The sequence below is a fragment of the Phacochoerus africanus genome, chromosome 8, assembly GCF_016906955.1.
Source record: "Phacochoerus africanus isolate WHEZ1 chromosome 8, ROS_Pafr_v1, whole genome shotgun sequence".
Lineage (NCBI taxonomy): Eukaryota > Metazoa > Chordata > Mammalia > Artiodactyla > Suidae > Phacochoerus > Phacochoerus africanus.
Window position 1 is genome coordinate 48,026,721 of NC_062551.1, and position 19,227 is coordinate 48,045,947.

The window sequence follows — 19,227 nt, forward strand, 5'->3', positions numbered from 1 at the left end:
CTGACCATCTCAGCATCCTCAGAGCCTGGTACACTGGGGTGCTCAATAAATGTCCCTCAGAAACAGAAAGCCTGAGAGAGTCAAATGCCCAGAGATGACAGAGAAAGAAAGAAAAATCTCCAGACAGGGACGGGTAGTGTTTTTTTCCTGCCTCCTCAACCTCATACTCCTCAGGGGTACACTGAGAGTCCTGGATGCTCTTCATCTTTCCAAGGCCTGGGCCCTCTGGCCAACCCAACCACACAAACCACCCACTGCCAGCAACTCCCCAGCCCCTGAAGCTATTATATTTGACATTTATAACAACTTCAACAACTTTTCTGCCTTTAAAATGTTCCTGCCTGGGGGCTTACTGAGAAAATTAGCATAGGTGCAAGCTAATACTTGCTAGGGAGGGAAGGGGAGAGGAAGGGTGAGTCACCCTGCCTCCCTTACTCTCAGGGACCTGGGTGTCCTTGTTCCCCTTGGAAGTGGCTCCTCCGCAGACTCAGACATTCCCCCAATTCCTCCAGGAGACCCAGGCCTCCCTCATTTCTCCCGAGGGAAACCGCCAAGGCCCCTCCTTTCCTTTCCGAGAAACAGGTATCCTTTTCCTCCCCGGACTCAGCGGGAGTCCTCTGGGTCTGCCTGCCCTCTGCTGGCTCACGGCTGGTACTGCAGGGTTGCCCCCTTGTGCCCGCAAATGAGAAACAGAAACTGAAGCAGAACAGAGGGTCTCTTGAGTTCTTGCATTTTAATTCCTTTAAGGTTTCAGATGTTCAGATCCTAGGGGTCCCCAGAGGGGACTCAGACATCAGGAAATCAGGTTTCCAGCCCCGAGGTCAACGAAAGAAAGACAACTTCTCTTGGAGCCAGGCCTCGGTGAGGTCGTCAGTGGTGCGGATTTCAAACACCTGGACGGAGGAAGGGCTCGGTGTTACGCTGCCTGTGCTCAGGACCTGAAACGGCAGGGACTCCGGCCCCCTCCTCCATCAGACCCAGGAATCCAGATCTTCAGCTCCCTGCCCCTCTCAGACCAGGAGTCCTGGCCCTTAGCCCCCTCCTCCCTCACACTGGAGCTTCAGACCTTTGTGAGCTCTGCTGTCTGCACCAGCCTGTTTTTACTCCCTGCATACATCATCTGTTGTTCGGGCTTGCAGCCTGCATGGAAAAGAGGAGAAGGGCACGTAACTGGGAGACACCAGAATATTCTCTAAGGCCCTAGTAATGCCCTGCAGGCCTCCAGAAGTTTTCTAAAGGTCCCAGGGATTGTTTGAAGGAGGTCCCTGGAAGCCATAAGCAAAGTCTCCAGGTTTCTTTGGGGCCTTGAATTTATTCTAGGGTCCCTGGAGATGGTTTAGGGACCAGATGGAGGTTTCTAGGTAAAAGAAAGAGGTGGACTTGCTTACATGCCTCAGAACTAAGGAGGATGGGCCAGCTCCCAAGGAATCTGAGCCCCCAACTCCTCCCCATTGCCCTCCCAGCACCCACACGCCACACAGGCCACACGCTCACACAGTCTCACACACACACACAATCACTGGTCACACATGCACACATACCTGGAGTCAAACACACGTGCTTACACACCCCTCACACAGACCCCCTTCTCAGGATGAGTAGAGCTGTGTCTCACCCACGGGGCTGGAGAAGATGAAACACAAGGGGTAGGACACTCGGCCATCAGCGTGCACATACTTGTAGCTGTAAACCACGAACCTACAGCAGTGAAAGGGAATTCAAACTCAGGATTCGGCCTGGAGCCCAGGCCCAATGCCCATCAACTGAGTCCACAACCCTGCAATCTTGCCTGAGTCTGAGAACCTAGGGTTAACAACCGAGACCCAGGGTGCTGGCATCAAACACAATAAGTGAATGCTTTTTATTTTCTTTTTAAGTATAGTTAATTTACAGTTGGGATTTGGGTATCACCCTTGCTCAAGGCCATGCTAATCCTCTCTGTATCATTCCAATTTTAGGATATGTGCTCTCAAAGTGAGTACTATTTTTATTTTTATTTTATTTATTTATTTTTTGCTTTTTAGGGCTTCAGGTGCAGCCAATGGAAGTTCCCAGGCTAAGGGAAGAATCAGAGCTGCAACTGCTAGCCTATGACATAGCAAAGCAACACAGGACCTGAGCTGAGTCTACAACCTCATGGTAGACTGAGTCCACAGCTCATGGCAATGCTGGATCCTTTAACCCACTGAGGGAGGCCAGGGATGGAACCCTCATCTTTATGGATACTAGTTGGGTTCATAACCCACTAAGGCACAATATAAATCCCAATAACCGATGGTATACATGACTAGTATCCATGAGGATTCGGGTCCAGTCCCTGGCCTCACTCAGTGGGTTAAGAATTCAGCGTTGCCATGGAGTTCACGTCGTGGCTCAGTGGTTAACGAATCTGACTAGGAACCATGAGGTTGCGGGTTCCATCCCTGGCCTTGCTCAGTGGGTTAAGGATCCAGTGTTGCCGTGAGCTGTGGTGTATATTGCAGACGCGGCTTGGATCCCGAGTTGCTGTGGCTCTGGTAATAGGCCAGTAGCTACAGCTCCGATTTGACCCCTAGCCTGGGAACCTCCATATGCCGTGGGAGTGGCCCAAGACATGGCGAAAAGACAAAAAAAAAAAAAAAAAAGAATCCAGCGTTGCCATGAGCTGTGGTGCACTGCTACAGCTGTGGTGTAGGCCGGCAGCTGCAGCTGCGATTTGACCCCTAGCCAAGGAATCTCCACATGCCTCAGGTGCAGCCCTAAAAAAAAGCAAAATAATAATAATAGTAAATGCTAAATAGAACTCCCATATGATCCAGCAATTCTACTTCTGAGTACTTATCAAAGAAAATGAAAGCAATAATTTGAAAAGATATATGCACCCCCATGTTTAAGGCAGCATTATTTATAACAGCCAAGATATGGAAAAAACCTAAGCGTCCATTGGTGGATGAGAGGATAAAGAAGATGTGGTATATATAACATATATACAATGGAATACTATTCAGCCATAAAGAAGAATGAAATCTTGGCGTTTGCAACACGGATGGATCTTGAGGGCATTATGCCAAATCTAATAAGTCAGACAGAGAAAGTTACTTATAAGTGGAATTTTTAAAAATAAAAACAAAACCCCCACCAAGCTCATAAATACAGAGAACAGATTTGTGGTTGCCTGAGGTGGGGTGGGCAAAATGGGTGAAGGGAGGGTATAAACTTCCGGTTACAAAATAAATCCTAGGGAATCTAATGTGCAGCACGGTAAGTATAGTTAATAGTACTGCATGGTCTATTTGAAAGTTGCTAAGAGAGCAGATCTTAAAAATCCTCATCGTAAGAAAAAATTTTTTTCTAAGTACACATGGTGACCGATGCTAATTAGGCTTATTGTGGTGAACATTTTGTGACAGATACAAATATCAAATCATCATGTTATACACCTGAAACTAATATAACATTATATGTAAACTATATCTCAATCTAAAAAAAAAATTAAAGTGGCTTAAAAATAGTGAGTGCTAGGAGTTCTCATCGTGGCTCAGCGTTAACAAACCCGACTAGCATCCATGAGGACACAGGTTCAATCCCTGGCCTCACTTATTGGGTTAAGGATCCAGCATTGCTGTGAACTGTTGTGTAGTTCACAGACACAGCTCAGATCCTGCATGGCTGTGGCTGTGACGTAGGTCAGTGGCTACAGCTCCGAATGGATCCCTAGCCTGGGAACCTCCATATGCCTCAGGTGTGGCCCTAAAAAGACCAAAAAAAAAAAAAAAGTGCTAGCACAGAGGACTGTATCCAATCACTTGTGATGGAACATGATGGGAGATAACATAGGAAAAAGATATATATATGTATATGTAGGTACTATTATTATCCCCGTACTACAGATGGAAAAACTGAGGCCCAGAGAGGTGAAGTCACTTGCCCAAGGTTCTATGGATAGCTCTGAACCCAGAAAATTTAGTGCTAGAGTGTACATGCTCAACCACTGTGCTTGAGAACCCTGAGCTGAGACCAGGGCCAGCTACATAATTGCCCAAGCCCAGCGCAAAATGAAAATGTAGGGCCCCTTGTTATCAATGCAAGAGAAAGTTTCTTTCCTCAGTTTCACTGTCTCTCTCCAGACTGATCATGGTCTTTTAAAATTTGGTATTTAGGAGTTCCCGTTGTGGCTCAGTGGTTAACGAATCCGACTAGGAACCATGAGGTTTCGGGTTCGACCTCTGGCCTTGCTCATTGGGTTAAGGATTCGGCGTTGCCGTGAGCTGGGGTGTAGGTCACAGATGCGGCTGGGATCTGGCATTTCTGTGGCTCTGGTGTAGGCCGGCAGCTGTAGCTCCAATTAGACTCCTGCCTGGGAGCCTCTACATGTCATGGGTGCAGCCCCAGAAAAGACCAAAAAAATTAAATAAATAAAATAAAATAAAATTTGGTATTTAAAGGAGTTCCCTAGTGGCTAAGCAGGTTAGGGATCTGGCTTCATCACCACAGTGGCTCTGGTTGCTGCTGTGGCACAAGTTCCATCCCTGGCCTGGAACTTCCACATGCCACAGGTGTAGCCAAAAAAACCTTTTTTGCTACTTAAAGTCATGCTGTTCTGGGCATAAGGACACTCACCAGGGTGGGGAGTGGAGATGCTCAGAGGCACACCTGGAACTTGCCACACAGGCGGTGGGTGCTGACCCTGAGCCTGCCCCTCCCTGAATCTGCACTCAGGCCCCTGGCCTGGGGCAGAGGGCAGCAGCCATCACCGGGCCTGCAGGGAGGGGGTAGCTGAGAACCCAGCAGGGTTAGAGGTGGGGGCACGTGTGAGCTGAGGGAGGCTCCAAGCCTACAGCACATGCTCCACTGTCCCATCAGACTCCACACAAAATGCAGACTGAGAGATAAAACAGTAAAGAACTGCAAGACAGTGGACAGCTGTGCAGCATCAAGCCCCACATTCGAGGCTCCCTTCTGAGTATGGGGCCCTGTGTGACTGCACTTGTCAGATGCCCAGGAAGCCGGTCCTGGCTGAGATCTAGAGCCTGGTATTGAGGCTCAAAGTCCTAGGGCACCTAAAATTCATCCCGGTCAAGATGAAAAATCTAAAGAAACCAGTTTCGGGGAGTTCCCATCATGGCTCAGTGGTAATGACCCCGACTAGTATCTATGAGGACATGGGTTCAATCCCTAGTCTATCTCAGTGGATTAAGGATCCGGCGTTACCATGAGCTGTGGTGTAGGTCGCAGATGAGGCTCGGATCCCTCGTTGCTGTGGCTGCGGTGTAGGCCGGCAGCTGCAGCTCTGATTTGACCCCTAGCCTGGGAACCTCCATATACCACAAGTGCGTCCCTAAAAAGACAAAAAAGAAAAGCAAACTCTAACATCATGTATGACTATTAGTGTCCAATTCTGTAATAAAATGTTAGCATACAAGAGTTCCTAGGGTGGCTCAGCGGCTTAAGAACCGGACTAGTATCCATGGAGGACACGGGTTCGTTCCCTGGCCTCACTCAGTAGATTAAGGATGCTGAGTTGCTGTGGCTGTGATGTTGACCTGCAGCTGCAGCTCCGACTCAATGCCTAGCCCGGGAACTTCCATATGCTGCAGGCATGGCCATAAAAAGAAAAAAATGGCGCCCCCAAACTGAGGTGTGTATAAATGTAAATATACACTGGCTTTCAAAGGCATTTTATTTTTTTATTTTTTATTCTTTTGCCTTTTTGCCATTTCTTGGGCCGCTCTATGGAGGTTCCCAGGCTAGGGGTCTAATCGGAGCTGTAGCCACCGGCCTACGCCACAGCCACAGCAACACAGGATCCGAGCTGCGTCTGCAACCTACACCACAGCTCACGGCAACGCCGGATCCCTAACCCACTGAGCAAGGGCTGGGACTGAACCCGCAACCTCATGGTTCCTAGTCAGATTCGTTAACCACTGCTCTACGACGGGAACTCCCTCAAAGGCATTTTTTATTTATAAAAATAAATTTTTTTTTGCTGGTTTTTTAGGGCCACACCCATGGCATATGGAGGTTCCCAGGCTAGGGGTTAAATTGGAGCTACAGCTGCCAGCCTACACCACAGCCACAGCAATGTGGGATCTGAGCAGTATCTGCGACCTACACCACAGCTCACAGCAACAACGGATCCCCGACCCACTAAGTGAGGCCAGGGATCAAACCCACATCCTCATGGATACTAGTCGGATTCGTTTCCTCTGCACCACAATGGGAACTCCCTAAGAATGAAAAAAAAAATCTTTTTTAAATTAGTATACAAACCTAAAGTCCTAGGGTAGGAACACTTGACCTTAAACATATAGATTCTGAGCCTGTGAATAGGACTGAAACCCAAATGGTCCTTCAGTCTGTTCCTGCATCATCACCCCACTCCCCACGGCCTGACCTTCCCCTTCCTCCCCCACCCCCCATACCTTGGCTGTCTCTCTGGCAACTCCATTTTTAGTTCCTCCGGAGAAATATTCTGTAGGGGTTAGGGAGGAATAGAGGAAACAAGATTGGCATTCAGTGAACACTTCCTATGTGCCAAGGCGCTGGTCCAAGAAACACACATGGACTAACTCACTGGCCCCTCCCCAAACCCAGAGAGGTAGGTCCTATAATTACCCCTATTTTATAGGTGAGCAAACAGGTCAGAGGTGTTAAGACACTTGCCTTCTTCTAAACCCATTACCAGGATTAAATCACTGAATCCCCAGACAACACTAAGAGGAAGGTCCCATTATCCCCTTTTCACAGATGAGGAAACAGAGACCCAGAGAGGCCAAGTCTCTCACCCAGGGTCATAGCTAAGCTGGGATGTGACCTCAGGTCTTTTTGGCCCCCAATGCCAGGTTTTTAGTCACAGCCCCTTGGGTCTTCCGGTCCCACCCTGCATTTCTCAGGGGTCCCATTGCCACTTCCCTCCCCGCCCCTCACCTGAAATTCTTCCTCCAACACCACCATCTGCCGGTCTTTGTCCACTTTCACTGGGGAGGGATGGCACACAGGGGTTAGATACCCTTCCCTTCCATCAGTGACACTAGCCCAGCCCTAACGCATGTCCCCACTCCCGATCCTTCCGGGGGAAGATGACACTCACTTATGATAGCTGCGTTGTCTGTCTCTTTTCGAAAGCGGAATTTCCTCAGCTTTTCCTTTAGCTCTGGGTCCACCTCGCACACCACCAGGGAGTCGGACTGCCGGAGGAGCCCAGTAAGAGCAGAGTCGCCTGGCCTCAGCCCTGCCCCCTTCCCCGAACATCGGTTTCTCCAACTAGCAATGAAGAGGAGGCCCTGATAGCTCATAGCTTGCCTTCGTGAGCATTAGGGAAAGGCAGCCTTTCCTCAGGGGAGATGCTGCTCCTTGCAAAGCAGAGGCTGGGCTCAGGCCTTCTCGGCAGGTGCCCTTAGGAAACGCCCAGGGAGACCCAGGGATCTGCTTGCCTGGGACTGAACCCGGAACTGCAATCTCTCTTCCCCCAGCCAGGGCCTTTGTCACAGTGAGACCCCCACCGCCAGACCTCCCTTCCTCGGCCTGACCTTCACCCAGGCATCCTCCCAGCCCCAGCCCCGCTCCAGCCCCTAGCCCTTCCCATAGACCCTGGCCCCTGACCATGACTTTTCTGTCCACGAGCCTCTTCTTTTCTGGGTTCCGCTGTCTTCTAGGAGTGGCGACCAGGGCTACCAGGGGCGGGGTGTGGGGTAGGGGGAAGGTTTCATCCAACACCACATCCTGTTTATGCCCATTCTGGGCAACTGTCACAGAGGGCTCCTCCCCCTCTTTCCTTCCCTTCATGTGCTCAGACCTTCCAGGCTTTGCAATCACCCCGACTGGGTTTGGATGCTGCCTTACTGTGTGGCCCTAGCTAAGTAACTTCACCTCTCTGATTCATGATAAAATAGCTTCGCATGTCTCCCAGCATGGTGGACACATTCATTAGGCAGTAGGTAATGATGAGTTCTTTAGCTCTGTCCCTCCTCCAGGAAGGCCTCCTTGATTTCCCTCATCTGGACTATTTCAATTCCAGAGCTGAAAGGAGGAGCTTAGAGATGTTTCCTGGTCAAATGGCCACTTACAATACTGATGGGGATATGGAAGAGAGAGAGGGATCACCACGGTGCCCCAGGTAATTGTGAATTTTTTCCTGCAATTACTCAACCTCATGGGCCTTATAATGGGCCCTACAACAATGGCGTTCAGTCCTGTCAGACCAGTACCTTGTTTCTCTCTCTCTCTCTCTTTTTTTTTTTTCTTTTTTTAGGGCCGCTACCTGTGGCATATGGAGGTTCCCAGGCTAGGGGTCAAATTGGAGCTGCAGCTGCCGATCTACACCACAGTCACAGCCACACCAGATCCGAGCCACGTCTGTGACCCACACCACAGCTCACGGCAACGCCAGATCCTTAACCCCCTGAGCAAGGCCAGGGTTCGAACCCGCATCCTTATGCATACTGGCCGGATTCATTTCTGCTGAGCCACGACAGGAACTCCCAATACCTCCTTTTTGATTAAGAGCATTTTTATTGCCCCCCTTCACCCTGTTCTCATCCTGAAATGAAATTCCTAGATAATGTAACCTACTTATAGACATAAATCCCCCCCCAAGCCAGTATAGTGTTCTAAATGTGATATAAAGGAGAAATAAAAGGAAAGTAATTTATGAGAAACCCCTGTGTATTTCCATGAGAAAATATAAGCAAACCAGAGAGAATTTTCACAGAACCCAGCCCCATGGCGTTGGCCCGCTGGGCTGGCTTCTTCCATAGCAGCGGGCAGAACTTTCCTGTCCCCTCTGCTCCAGCTCTGGGTCCCACCCTGTCTCTCACCCCCTCAAGGGCATTGGTGCCGAGGCTCTCCCTCTCCCCGTGGCCCCAGGGTCCTCATCTCTGCCAGAGCTTTCCCCTCAGTCCACAGGCAATGTCATTTCTTCCACCTTAAAAACAACAAACCCTATCTTCCATCCAGCCACTGCCCGTTCATTTCCTTCCCTTTTCAGCAAAACTTCTTGAAAATATTGTCCACACTTGCTGCCTCCAATTTCTCCTCCCAGTTTGCTCGACCCTCTCCCAGCCCCTTCACTCCTGTCCCTCTCCAGCGACATACCTGGTCAGGGCCATCGAGGACGGTCAATTCTCAACCTTGATCTGCTGTGCCCTGTCAGCCACATCCGACACCACCCATCGCTCCCTATGCCCCCAAACGCTTTCTCCTGTTGGCTTCCAGGCCAGCACTCTGGCCTGGTTTTCCTCTGGCTCTCCTGGCCGCTCCTTCTCAGACTCCTTTTAACCACTGAGGGGCCCAGGGCTCAGGCTTTTGTCCCTTTTTCTCTCCCATCCACCTTCCCCTCTTCCTGAGTGCATCAGTCTCTTGGTGGTCAAAGGGGATAGCCTAGAATTTCTTCAGCCGGGGCCTCTCCCTGAACTCTAGGCTCTTATAGCCAGCTGCCAGCATGACTTCTCCATCAGGATGTCTTATTCAGTTGTTTATTATTTATGTTACATTAATTTTATTGAAGTGTAGCTGATTCACAATGTTGTGTTAGTTTCTGCTGTACAGCACAGTGATTTAGTTATACATATATATACATACTTTTTCATATACTTTTCCATTATGGTTTATTAGAGGATATTGACTATAGTTCCCTGTGCTATTACGATAGGACCGTATTGTTTATCTCCATCTGGATATATATATATATATATTTTTTTGGTCTTTTTAGAGCCACTCCCTAAAAGTTTCCAGGCTAGGGGTCGAATCAGAGCTGCAGCTGCCAGCCTATCCCACAGCCACAGCAAGGCCAGATCCTCTAAGCTATGTCTGTGATTTACACCACAGCTCACAGCAATGCCAGATCCTTAACCCACTGAGCGAGGCCATGGATTGAAACCATGACCTCGTGGATGCTAGTCGGGTTCGTTACCACTGAGCCACAAAAGGAACTCCTCCATCTGAGTGTCTTAGAGGCATCCTTGAATCACTTCTTTCCTCTGTCAAAGTACCTCAGAATTTGTCTGCTCTGAACCTCAAAATATAAGCAGAACCAGCCCACCTCTCCTCCACAGCCCACATTCTGGTCCTGCCACCTTCAACCCCTGCTTGAACTCTCACAGCAGCTTCTCCCTGTTTCCCTGCTCCCACGCCACTCCCCGAACTCTTTTTTTTTTTCTTGCCACCGGGCCAAAGATCAAAATTGCAACACAGCAGCAACCCAAGCCACTGCAGTAACAAAACCGGATCCTTAACACGCTGCACCACATAACTTCCCCACGCTCTATTCTTCACAGAGACTAGACCCTAATAAAAGAGGTCCTAACAAAACCCAAGTCAGATGACATACCCGCTCTCTTGAAGCCTTCTTATAGTTCCCATATTATTTGGGTAAAAGCAAAAGCCCTTATAGCAGCCTTTAAAGCTCCACATTACCTGCCACCACCCCTCCTCATGACCTCTTGGATCCTGTCTCTCAGTATTGTGCTTTGTCCACTCCTCTCCGTCCACACCAGCCTGTTTGTGGCTCTGCAAATGATCCCACCACCAGGCCTTTGCACTTGCTGGTTCCTCTTTCTGGAACCCTCTTTCCTTCATGGTTTACCCCTTCTGCCCTTCAGATTTCTGTTCAACTGACCTTTGATCAAAGATGCCTTTCCCCACCTAAAATATTGCTGACCTCATCACTCCATCCCCTTAGCTGGCTTTGTTGTTCTCCATAGTACTTATCACCAAGTTACATTGTAAATATTTTTTTTTCCCACTGTACAGCAAGGGGGTCAGGTTATCCTTACATGTATACATTACAATTACATTTTTCCCCCAGCACATTGTAAATATTTATCATTCTTTTCTGTCCAAGTAGAATGTAAGCTTCATGAAGACAAGAGATTTTTGCCCATCTTTTTCACTGTTGAATTTTTAGCACTTTGAACAGTGCCTGGCGCATGTAAGGTACTCAAGAAATATATATACCAAAGTATAAAAGTGGAGGAGTTCACATCGTGGCGCAGCAGAAACAAACCCAACTAGGAACCATGAGGTTGCGGGTTTGATTCTTGGCCTTGCTCAGTGGGTTAAGGATCTGGTGTTGCCGTGAACTGTGGCATAGGTCACAGACTCAGCTCAGACCTGACGTTGCTATGACTGTGGTATAGGCCAGCGGCTACAGCTCCGATTGGACCCCTAGTCTGGGAACCTCCGTATGCACTGAGTGTGGCCCAAGAAAGACAAAAAGACCAAAAAAAAAAAAAGTTATAAAAGTATATGTATCTACTTTTTTAATGGCCACACCCATGGCATATGGAAGTTCCCAGGCCAGGGATTGAAACTAAGCTGCAGCTGCAACTCAGCTGCTGCAACCAGGTTCTTAACCTACTGTGTCACAGTGGAAACTCTCAAGAAATATCAGTGAATGAATAAATGAACTAGCGTCCTTGGAGCATAACCATTCCATATGAGGTGAAAGTTGTTTAAATGAAAGGTGTAGTGTCTGGGGTTTGTGATATACCCACACCCTGTTTTAAAATGGCCTTTCCTGATCATGTCTAAGATGACATGGCCTCTCTCTCTGTGGCTGCTCCTTCTCAATCTTTGTCGAGTGTTGATTCCTTTACTCCAACCTTACATGTCTCCCCTCCTAAAGGTTCTGTCTGGTCCTTGTCTCCATTCATCCTTCCAAACCTTCCCCAAGCTAGGTCACTAACTCCCACAGCTTCAATAACAATCTTTTTTTTTTTTTTTTTTTGCCACACCTGCAGCATATCGAAGTTCCCCAGTTAGGAATTGAATCCAAGCCGCAGCTGCAACCTATATTACAGCTGCAGCCATACCGAATCCTTAGCCCACTGTGCCATGTGGGAACTCCTAATTACCATCTTTGCTTATCCTCAAATCCTGATTTCCAACCCCAATTCCTCTCTTAAGCACTAGACCCAGGGGTTATGCAGCCTCCTGGACTCCAATGCTAGGTGGCCCACACTGGGCTCAGTACCTTCCAAACCTGCTTTTCCTCTGGGTCTCCTCAGGGAAGGCCCCCAAACCCCCTAGTTTTCCAGCCAGAAGGCCTTGTCTTGGATTCCTCCCTCCCTCCCCCCCCCTCTGGGGCCAACCAGTCCCAGGGCAGCTTCACCGGGCCTCCTGGGCGTCCATCCCTCCCACCAATGCCCCCTTCCCTTCCCATAGTCCCACCCTAGTGCAAACGCCCCTCTCCCACCACAGCTGCTTCCCTGGACTAATGGCTCCAGTTCTATTCCCTCCAATCCATCCTCCATATAGAAGCCGGGGACACCTTTCCAAACCCCCACCGATTCTCCTTGGCTTCAAGCCCTGCCATGGCTTCTCAGTGCCCTGGGGACGAGTCTCAACTCTCTCAAGTGGCCAAAGTTCTGGCCGTGACTCATTTCCCTTCACTCCTTGCCTTAAATTCTACTTTACACTCCGAATACATTTCTTTGAGTTCCTCTACCAACCATGGTCACCTGGAAGCCTTCTGAGGGCCCCCACTCTGGTTAGTTGACACCGGTCCAGGACAGTGTGTGAAATAAAAAGGTTACAACAGTCAGAGCAACAACCCCATTTACTGATGGTCTGCTTGGTGTCCAGCACTTTGTATATGTATCGTCTCTTTCGATCCTATTCCCATTTGAGAGACGAGGCAACAGACGCAGAGAAGGGTTTGGTGAGAGAGCTGAGACTCCTACAGCCCGAGCGCCGACCCGCAACCTGGAGGGTCAGGGCACAACCGGGCCCAGGCCTAGGGCAGGGAGCGCTGGCGGGGTGCGCTGGCGGGACGCGCCACCAGTCCTTGAACGCCAGAATCAGGAATTGTGACTTATGTCGCGGCCGGTGAGGTAGACCGGCACGAGACTGCCCCCTGCGGGCCTGGAGGCCCAATCCCGGGCTCCGCCGGGCCCGTTGCCCATAGCAACGCCGCGCGCGCCCCGCCCCTTCCCCGCCCGCCGGCCGACTGCCCGTCAGTCGCGCAGCCGACCAATCCCACAGAGCAGGGGGCGGGTCTTGTGGGCCTCGTTCCACCTCCGTGGCCCCCCTCTCCACCGCGACCCCGCCTTTCTCCGCGCACACCTCCCGCCCTTCGGGCTGCCCTCGCCGCCCATTGGTGGGTGCGCTGTTCATCACCTCGGCATCAGCTAATGCGGGCGCGCTGCGGTCCCTGGGCGGGGCCAGGGGCGGTGACGCACGGCGCGGTGACGCAGCGCGACGGCGGCGGCGGCGGCGGCGGCGGCGGCGGCGGCGGTGGTCGGTGCGGGAGGAGGGAGGGGACCTCGCGGGCTGGAGAGGGGGCGACGGCGGTGGCGGCGGCCTGAGGAGGCCTGGACGGCGGCGGCGGCGGCGGCAGAGGCCGAGGCGGTGAGTGGCGGGCAGGGCCGGGCGGACGCGAGGCGGCGGCGGGTCGGGGCGCGCGGGGCTCACCTCGGGGCGCCCCAGGCCGCGCGGGCGGCCCCGCCCCCTCAGGGACCCCGGGCGGTGGCGGGCGCGGAGTGCGGGCCTCGGGACTCCCGGCCCTCGAGAGAATCCCCCACACCGGTCTCCTGAGTCGCCCGCACAGGCCGCTTCTCGAGCTCTCTCCGAAATTCTCGCTCCTCGGGGTGGTCGGGGGGCCCGGCCCGCAGCCCTTTCTCGTGACCCCCCCAGGTTTACCTCCGACACCTCCCTGGAGGGCACGCCCACAGATCCCCGGAGTCTGCCCCAACTCCTCCATTCCCCTCCCACGAGGCGAAAGACCTCGAGAGACCACCTCTGGTATTTCCACGTCTGCTCCAGACCCCGTCATACGCCTCAAAAATCTTCCTCAGAGGACCCCCCCCCGTGGCCCCAGATCCCCCATCCTCCTCCCGTGACCAAAAATATTCCTCCGAAGCCCCTCATGTACCAACAATATGTGTCATATATCGTCTCTAGGAGCCTCCCTTATAAGCCCTAAACATCTCTTTCAGAGACTCCCCGAAATCCCCTCCAGACCCCGTACATTCCAGAAATCTCCCCCAGCGACCTACTTAGCATGTCCCAACAATCTCCCCCAGATTTCCTTCTCACACATCCCAAGAATTTTCTCTCCCACCTACCCCCATACCAGAAATCACCTTGGAGATTTTCCACTCAGAGCCCCAAAATCTCAGAGCCCCTCCCCCCCTGGAATCCTCCAGAATGCCCTTGATAGCCCCTGAGAATCTTCCTCAGAGACTCTTGGATCCCCACAGCTCACCTGGAGGTCCCGTGTCCGGTATCTCCCCCCCGCGTTTCCGCAACATCCACCTCCCATTTACACTCCCCCCCTCACATATCCCAGAAGTCATCCATACCTTTGGACCCTTCCACAGACCCCCAAAATTTCTTCTAAAGACCTCCTCATGTACCCCGAATCCCACCACCCTGAAATGCCCTGGAGATGACCCTCACACCTCCCTAAAATCTTCCCCTGATGACTCCCTCAGACCAAAATTCTCCTTCAGAGATGCCCTGAAATCTGCAGAGAATTCTCTTCTCATAAGCCTCTTCCAGAACCTCTTTTATGTATCCTGAATCTTTCCCAGTAACCCACGCGAAATATTCCATAAATTGCTTCTTCAGGATTCCAACAATTTTCCTCATAGTTTCTCTTTGAAATTTTATAGAACCACCCCCCCTTAGATAACCTTTCAAAAATCTCTCCTATATGAACTTTTTTCAAATAAACTAAAAATCCTTCTCATAACCCCCCCCAAAATCCTAAGACCTTCTCTTCACGACCTCTCTGAGATAGTTTTTCAGGACCTCCTCATATCTTCTTAGAGACCCCAGCGACCCCCTCGAGTCTGAGGTATGCCCTTGAAATCCTTCCCAAGACCTCTCCAGCACCTCCCAGAACCCCTTCAGTCTCCACTCAGAGACCTCCTGCCTTACTAAGAGACTTCCTGGATAATTCCCTTCCTGAACGCTCCCTGGGTTTCCCTCAAATCCTCTAGAACCCTCTGTAGAAGACCCCCCACCCAGTCTTCCTTCAAGATAACACTGAGCTCCTTTTTTAGAAAGTCCCAGAATTCTTTCTGAAAAACCCTCTGCCCTGATAGTCCCACAGTCCCCTCAGAAGACCTACCGTCCTCATACATCCTTTTGAGGATTTTACTCAGAGATTTCTTTTCTTAGCTCTCTGAATTGTTCCTAAAAAGATCTGTTGTCATCCTGATTCAGTAAATCTAAGATCTCCACGGACCACACCTCCCCAGACATCCTTTAGAGAATTTTCTCCAAAACTGCTGTACATCAGTAACCCCAGCACTTTGGAGTTCCTGTCCTGACGCAGCGGAAACGAATCTGACTAGTATCCATGAGGATGCAGGTTCGATCCCTGGCCTTGCTCGGTGGGTTAAGGATCTGGCATTGCTGTGAGAAGTGGTGTAGGTTGCAGACGCGGCTCGGATCCGGATTTGCTGTGGTGTAGGCCAGCAGCTGTGGCTCTGATTTGACCCCTAGCCTGGGAACCTCCATATGCCACGGGTGCGGCCCTAAAAAGAAAAAAATATAAAAAACATGCCCCCAGCACTTTGTGAGACTTCCTCTGAACTCTCCAGATTCTCCCTCTCATATCCCCAAGAAACCTTATTCTGGGTCCTTTTAGAACCCCCATTTACACCCTCTCATGTCCTCCATTCTCTTTCTTCTAAAATCAGCTTAGCAGTCCTTCTTAGATATGAGCTTCCTTACCCCATTACCCCATCATAGGCCTCCAACATCCTCCAGACTCCCCCTGTCAAGAGCTCTATGTCCCCTTTTATTAAAAAGATTCTTGGAGTTCCCGTCGTGGCGCAGTGGTTAACGAATCCGACTAGGAACCATGAGGTTGCAGGTTCGATTCCTGCCCTTGCTCAGTGGGTCAAGGTTCCGGTGTTGCTGTGAGCTGTGGTGTAGGTCGCAGACGCGGCTCGGATCCCGCGTTGCTGTGGCTCTGGCGTAGGCTGGCAGCTACAGCTCCGATTCAACCCCTAGCCCGGGAACCTCCATATGCCGCGGGAGCGGCCCAAGAAATGACAAAAAAAAAAAAAAGATTCTTGAAGTTGCCAACATGGCTCAGTGGTTAATGAATCCGACTAGGAACCATGAGGTTGCGGGTTCGATCCCTGGCCTTGCTCAGTGGGTTAAGGATTTGGCATTGCTGTGAGCTGTGGTGTAGGTTGCAGACGCAACTCGGATCCTTTGTTGCTGTGGCTCTGGCGTAGGCTGGCAACTACAGCTCCAATTAAACCCCTAGCCTGGGAACCTCCATATGCCACAGGAGCGGCCCTAGAAAAGGCAAAAAGACCAAAAAAAGAGAAAAGATTCTCAAGAGATATCCTCACTCCTGGAAATCCCAACCCTCAGAGATCTTTCTCTCAGACCAGTTTTTTTTAGGTTCCGTCTTTGTAGATTTTCCCTTCAGAGACCCTTAGCACTCTCCTTAGACTCTTCTTAACGACTCTCCCTGTTTTCCTTTCAGAAGCCTTTTCTTTCCCCTTTGAGGGCCTCCTCATGAAAGAATTCCTCTCCCTATAGTAGTGGTTCTCAAAGTGTTGTCCTTGACCAGCAACATAAGTATCACCTGGGAACTTGTTAGAAATGCAAATTCTTGGGTCCGACCAAGACTTACTGAATGAAAAAAACCTGGGAGTAAGGCCCAGCTGTCTGTTTTTAGGAACCTTCCTGGTGATTCTGATGCATGCTCAAGTTTGAGAACCACTGCCCTCTAAGAGATTTCTCTTTCCCTATAGAAAGCCCCCTGAAAGATACCTCAGGGTATGCCTGTGTGCCCTACTGCCCACCCCCATCTTCCCAGGAGTCCCCTTTGCGAAGATGTCCACCCTCCAGAAGATTTCCATACCCTCCTTGAAAGATTTCTGGCTTCTTCAGAAGGTTCCTCCACCTTCTGAGCAGTTACTTCAGATCCTGCCTTTGAATGGTTCCCTTTTAGATCTTCCTCAGCGCTTTCTCTTGGCTTCCCCTCCACCCCTCTGTACCATCTCCTGGCCTTTGGTGCTTCTGTTTCAAGTTGCTCCCTCCCTGAACACACCTGTCCATCTCTTCTCATTATTCCTCATCTATCCTTCTCCACGTAAGCACCCTCCCCTTAAGGCACCTTCCAGTCTTTTTGTTCTCTGTGTCTCATAACCCAGAGTCCTCCACTGTACTTCTTACAGCATCATTCACCTTCTCCCTTGTAGTTTTTCATGTGCTTGGCCCACTCACCCTCACTGGAATGGAGTTTGTAAAGTACTGGGATGTAATTTGTTCCTCTCTGAATCCCACAAGGGGGGAATCTGCCCTCTGTAAGTTATTGGGAATCAGGAGTAAATGGGCAGCTCTTCCTGCATTTGGCCAGAAATTTCTTAAGTTCCTTAGATCTCATTTCCCATTCAGGTTTACCACACCTTCCCCACCGCTTCTCTCCTCTCACCTCCTTTATTCTCTCTATCCAGCCCCCTTTGCCTCTCCTTCTAGGTGAGGTTGTCTCTCTCACCTTCTCTCGTCTGGAACTTTGTGCTGTCTCCTGATTGTGAGCAACCCAGCATCCTATTCCTGGTGATCTGTCTCATCCCATCCTAGTTGGCTTCTCAGTCCCCTTTAGCCTGTATAGGTCTGGGGCCTCCACAGGGCTCTCAGCTTTCTCCACGGGATTTTGTTTCTCTGTAAGAAGAGTGAACAGATCATAAGGTAAATGCTGGGGCCTGCCTACAAGGAGCTCACGGTATAGTAGAGGGGTTGGTATGTGGGTAGGACGTGAAGTTCAGATTATATACTGTGGAAATTTGGCAGTGAGAGAAGGCACCCTTCATCTAGAAAGACTTCATAGAAAAGGTGATACTGTGCCATTCCACAAGAGTAGGGACAAGGATGAATGGCTTTCCAGGCAGAGAAAGCAGCTTATACAGTAGGTCAAAGATAAGAAAGACTTCATCTCTTAAACTCATGGCATCTCTTCTTTCACCTAAAGGACAGAGATGAAAAAAAAACAGATCTCAGAGTTCCTGTGTGGCTCAGTGGTAAGGAACCCGACCAGTATCCATAAGGACTCGGGTTCGATTCCTGGCCCCACTCCATGGGTAAAGGATCTGGCATTGCCGTGAGCCACAGTATAGGTCGCAGACATGGCCCCAAATCAGCCCCTAGCCTGGGAACTTCCATATGCTGCGGGTATGGCCTTTAAAAAAGGGGGGGGGGGGAAACAGATCCCTTTCATCTGCATTGTATTTGCCAGTTGCATTTTAGTGACTCAAAGAGTAATAATATTAAATATGACCACCGTTTATTGAGTAGTTATTATCTTCCAGTCACCGCCTAAGTGCTTCACATGTATTGTCAGGTCTCATATTCACGGGAATCCAATGAGGTAGGTAAACTATGATTATCCTCATTTTACAGAGGGTGAAGTTGAGGACAGGTGGCGCAAATAGAAGGTCTCTGGGCTCTGTCCATCCCAAGATGACAGTGTCTGGAATCAGTGTTGGATTTTCTGTTCATATGGGATTGGGTGCATTGGGGCATTGTGGTGTAGTGATTAAATATGCAGGCTTTGGGGACCAGGCAGGATTTGCACCCCACATCATTGTTTACCCATTTTGTGACCTAAGACAGGTTATTTAACTTCTCTGGCCCTTAGTTTCCAGAGCTAAAAAATGAAGGTAATGATATCTTACTTCATAAAATTATTATAAGGATTAAATAAGCCCATATGTATAAAGTGCTTAGAACAATCCCCTGTGTGTAAGTACTCAGTGTTAGCAAAAAAAAATTTTTTTTAATTTTTAAAACTTAAAAAAAAAGATTGCTCATATCAGCCAAGACTCTAGATAAAGGTGTAAGTGACAGAACCTGAGCTCAAACTGATTTAATTAAAACTTTAAAAAAGACAAGTAATTGGCTTATGTACTGAAAAATCCAGAACTAGTATGGCTTTAGACCTAGCTGCATCCAGGAGTTCAAACAATCTTGCCAGTAATTTCTCCACTGACTTAGCTTTATCCTCAACTGGATTCTGCTTTGTGGCAACAGATGACCCTCTGCAATCCCGTAGGCTTAAACCCTACCTCCTTAGTAGCTATAGTGGAAAGAGAACCCTTTCCTGAAAGCCCCAGCTTGAAAAAAGTTTCTTCTCTGAATAAGTGAAATGGTGACAAAAGATTCTTAGAGATATGTTTTGGGTTCTTCACCCTGAAACTCTTTTGCTTGTTGAACCAGATAAGACTGATTCCATCCCAGGACCTTTCTGTTCCCTAAACCCAGTCATTCTCTTCTCTATGA

General features: G+C 49.8%; 2 protein-coding genes and 1 non-coding gene across 7 annotated transcripts in view; 1 reads left to right on the top strand and 2 right to left on the bottom strand.

Moving 5' to 3' along the window:
• Positions 1 to 714: 714 nt before the first annotated feature.
• On the bottom strand, positions 715 to 7,688 carry GMFG (glia maturation factor gamma). 2 transcript variants are annotated; one of them, XM_047792410.1, is made up of 7 exons: positions 7,582 to 7,688; positions 7,070 to 7,166; positions 6,907 to 6,956; positions 6,402 to 6,451; positions 1,616 to 1,698; positions 1,067 to 1,140; positions 715 to 893 (listed from the first exon to the last, which is right to left on the bottom strand). In XM_047792410.1, exons 1-7 carry the CDS (start codon positions 7,582 to 7,584, stop codon positions 822 to 824), a joined length of 429 nt encoding a protein of 142 aa, XP_047648366.1. In that variant the 5' UTR covers positions 7,585 to 7,688; the 3' UTR covers positions 715 to 821. The 2 variants fall into 2 exon arrangements, with proteins under 2 accessions (XP_047648366.1, XP_047648367.1); XM_047792411.1 differs by having other exon boundaries at positions 7,070 to 7,242; positions 7,582 to 7,678.
• LOC125134756 (U6 spliceosomal RNA) lies at positions 1,875 to 1,982 on the bottom strand. The gene has a single exon (XR_007136762.1). It is a non-coding gene; the product is annotated as a U6 spliceosomal RNA (small nuclear RNA).
• A 5,467-nt stretch (positions 7,689 to 13,155) lies between the features above and the next one.
• SAMD4B (sterile alpha motif domain containing 4B) overlaps positions 13,156 to 19,227 on the top strand; it is a 43,411-nt gene continuing 37,339 nt past the window's right edge. For 3 of the 4 annotated variants that reach the window (XM_047793825.1, XM_047793826.1, XM_047793827.1), the window contains exon 1: positions 13,252 to 13,326. The gene's annotated coding sequence lies outside the window, so the exon portion shown is untranslated. Of the gene's footprint in view, positions 13,327 to 19,227 lie in introns of all 4 variants that reach the window. The other variant, XM_047793824.1, reaches the window with a different exon arrangement.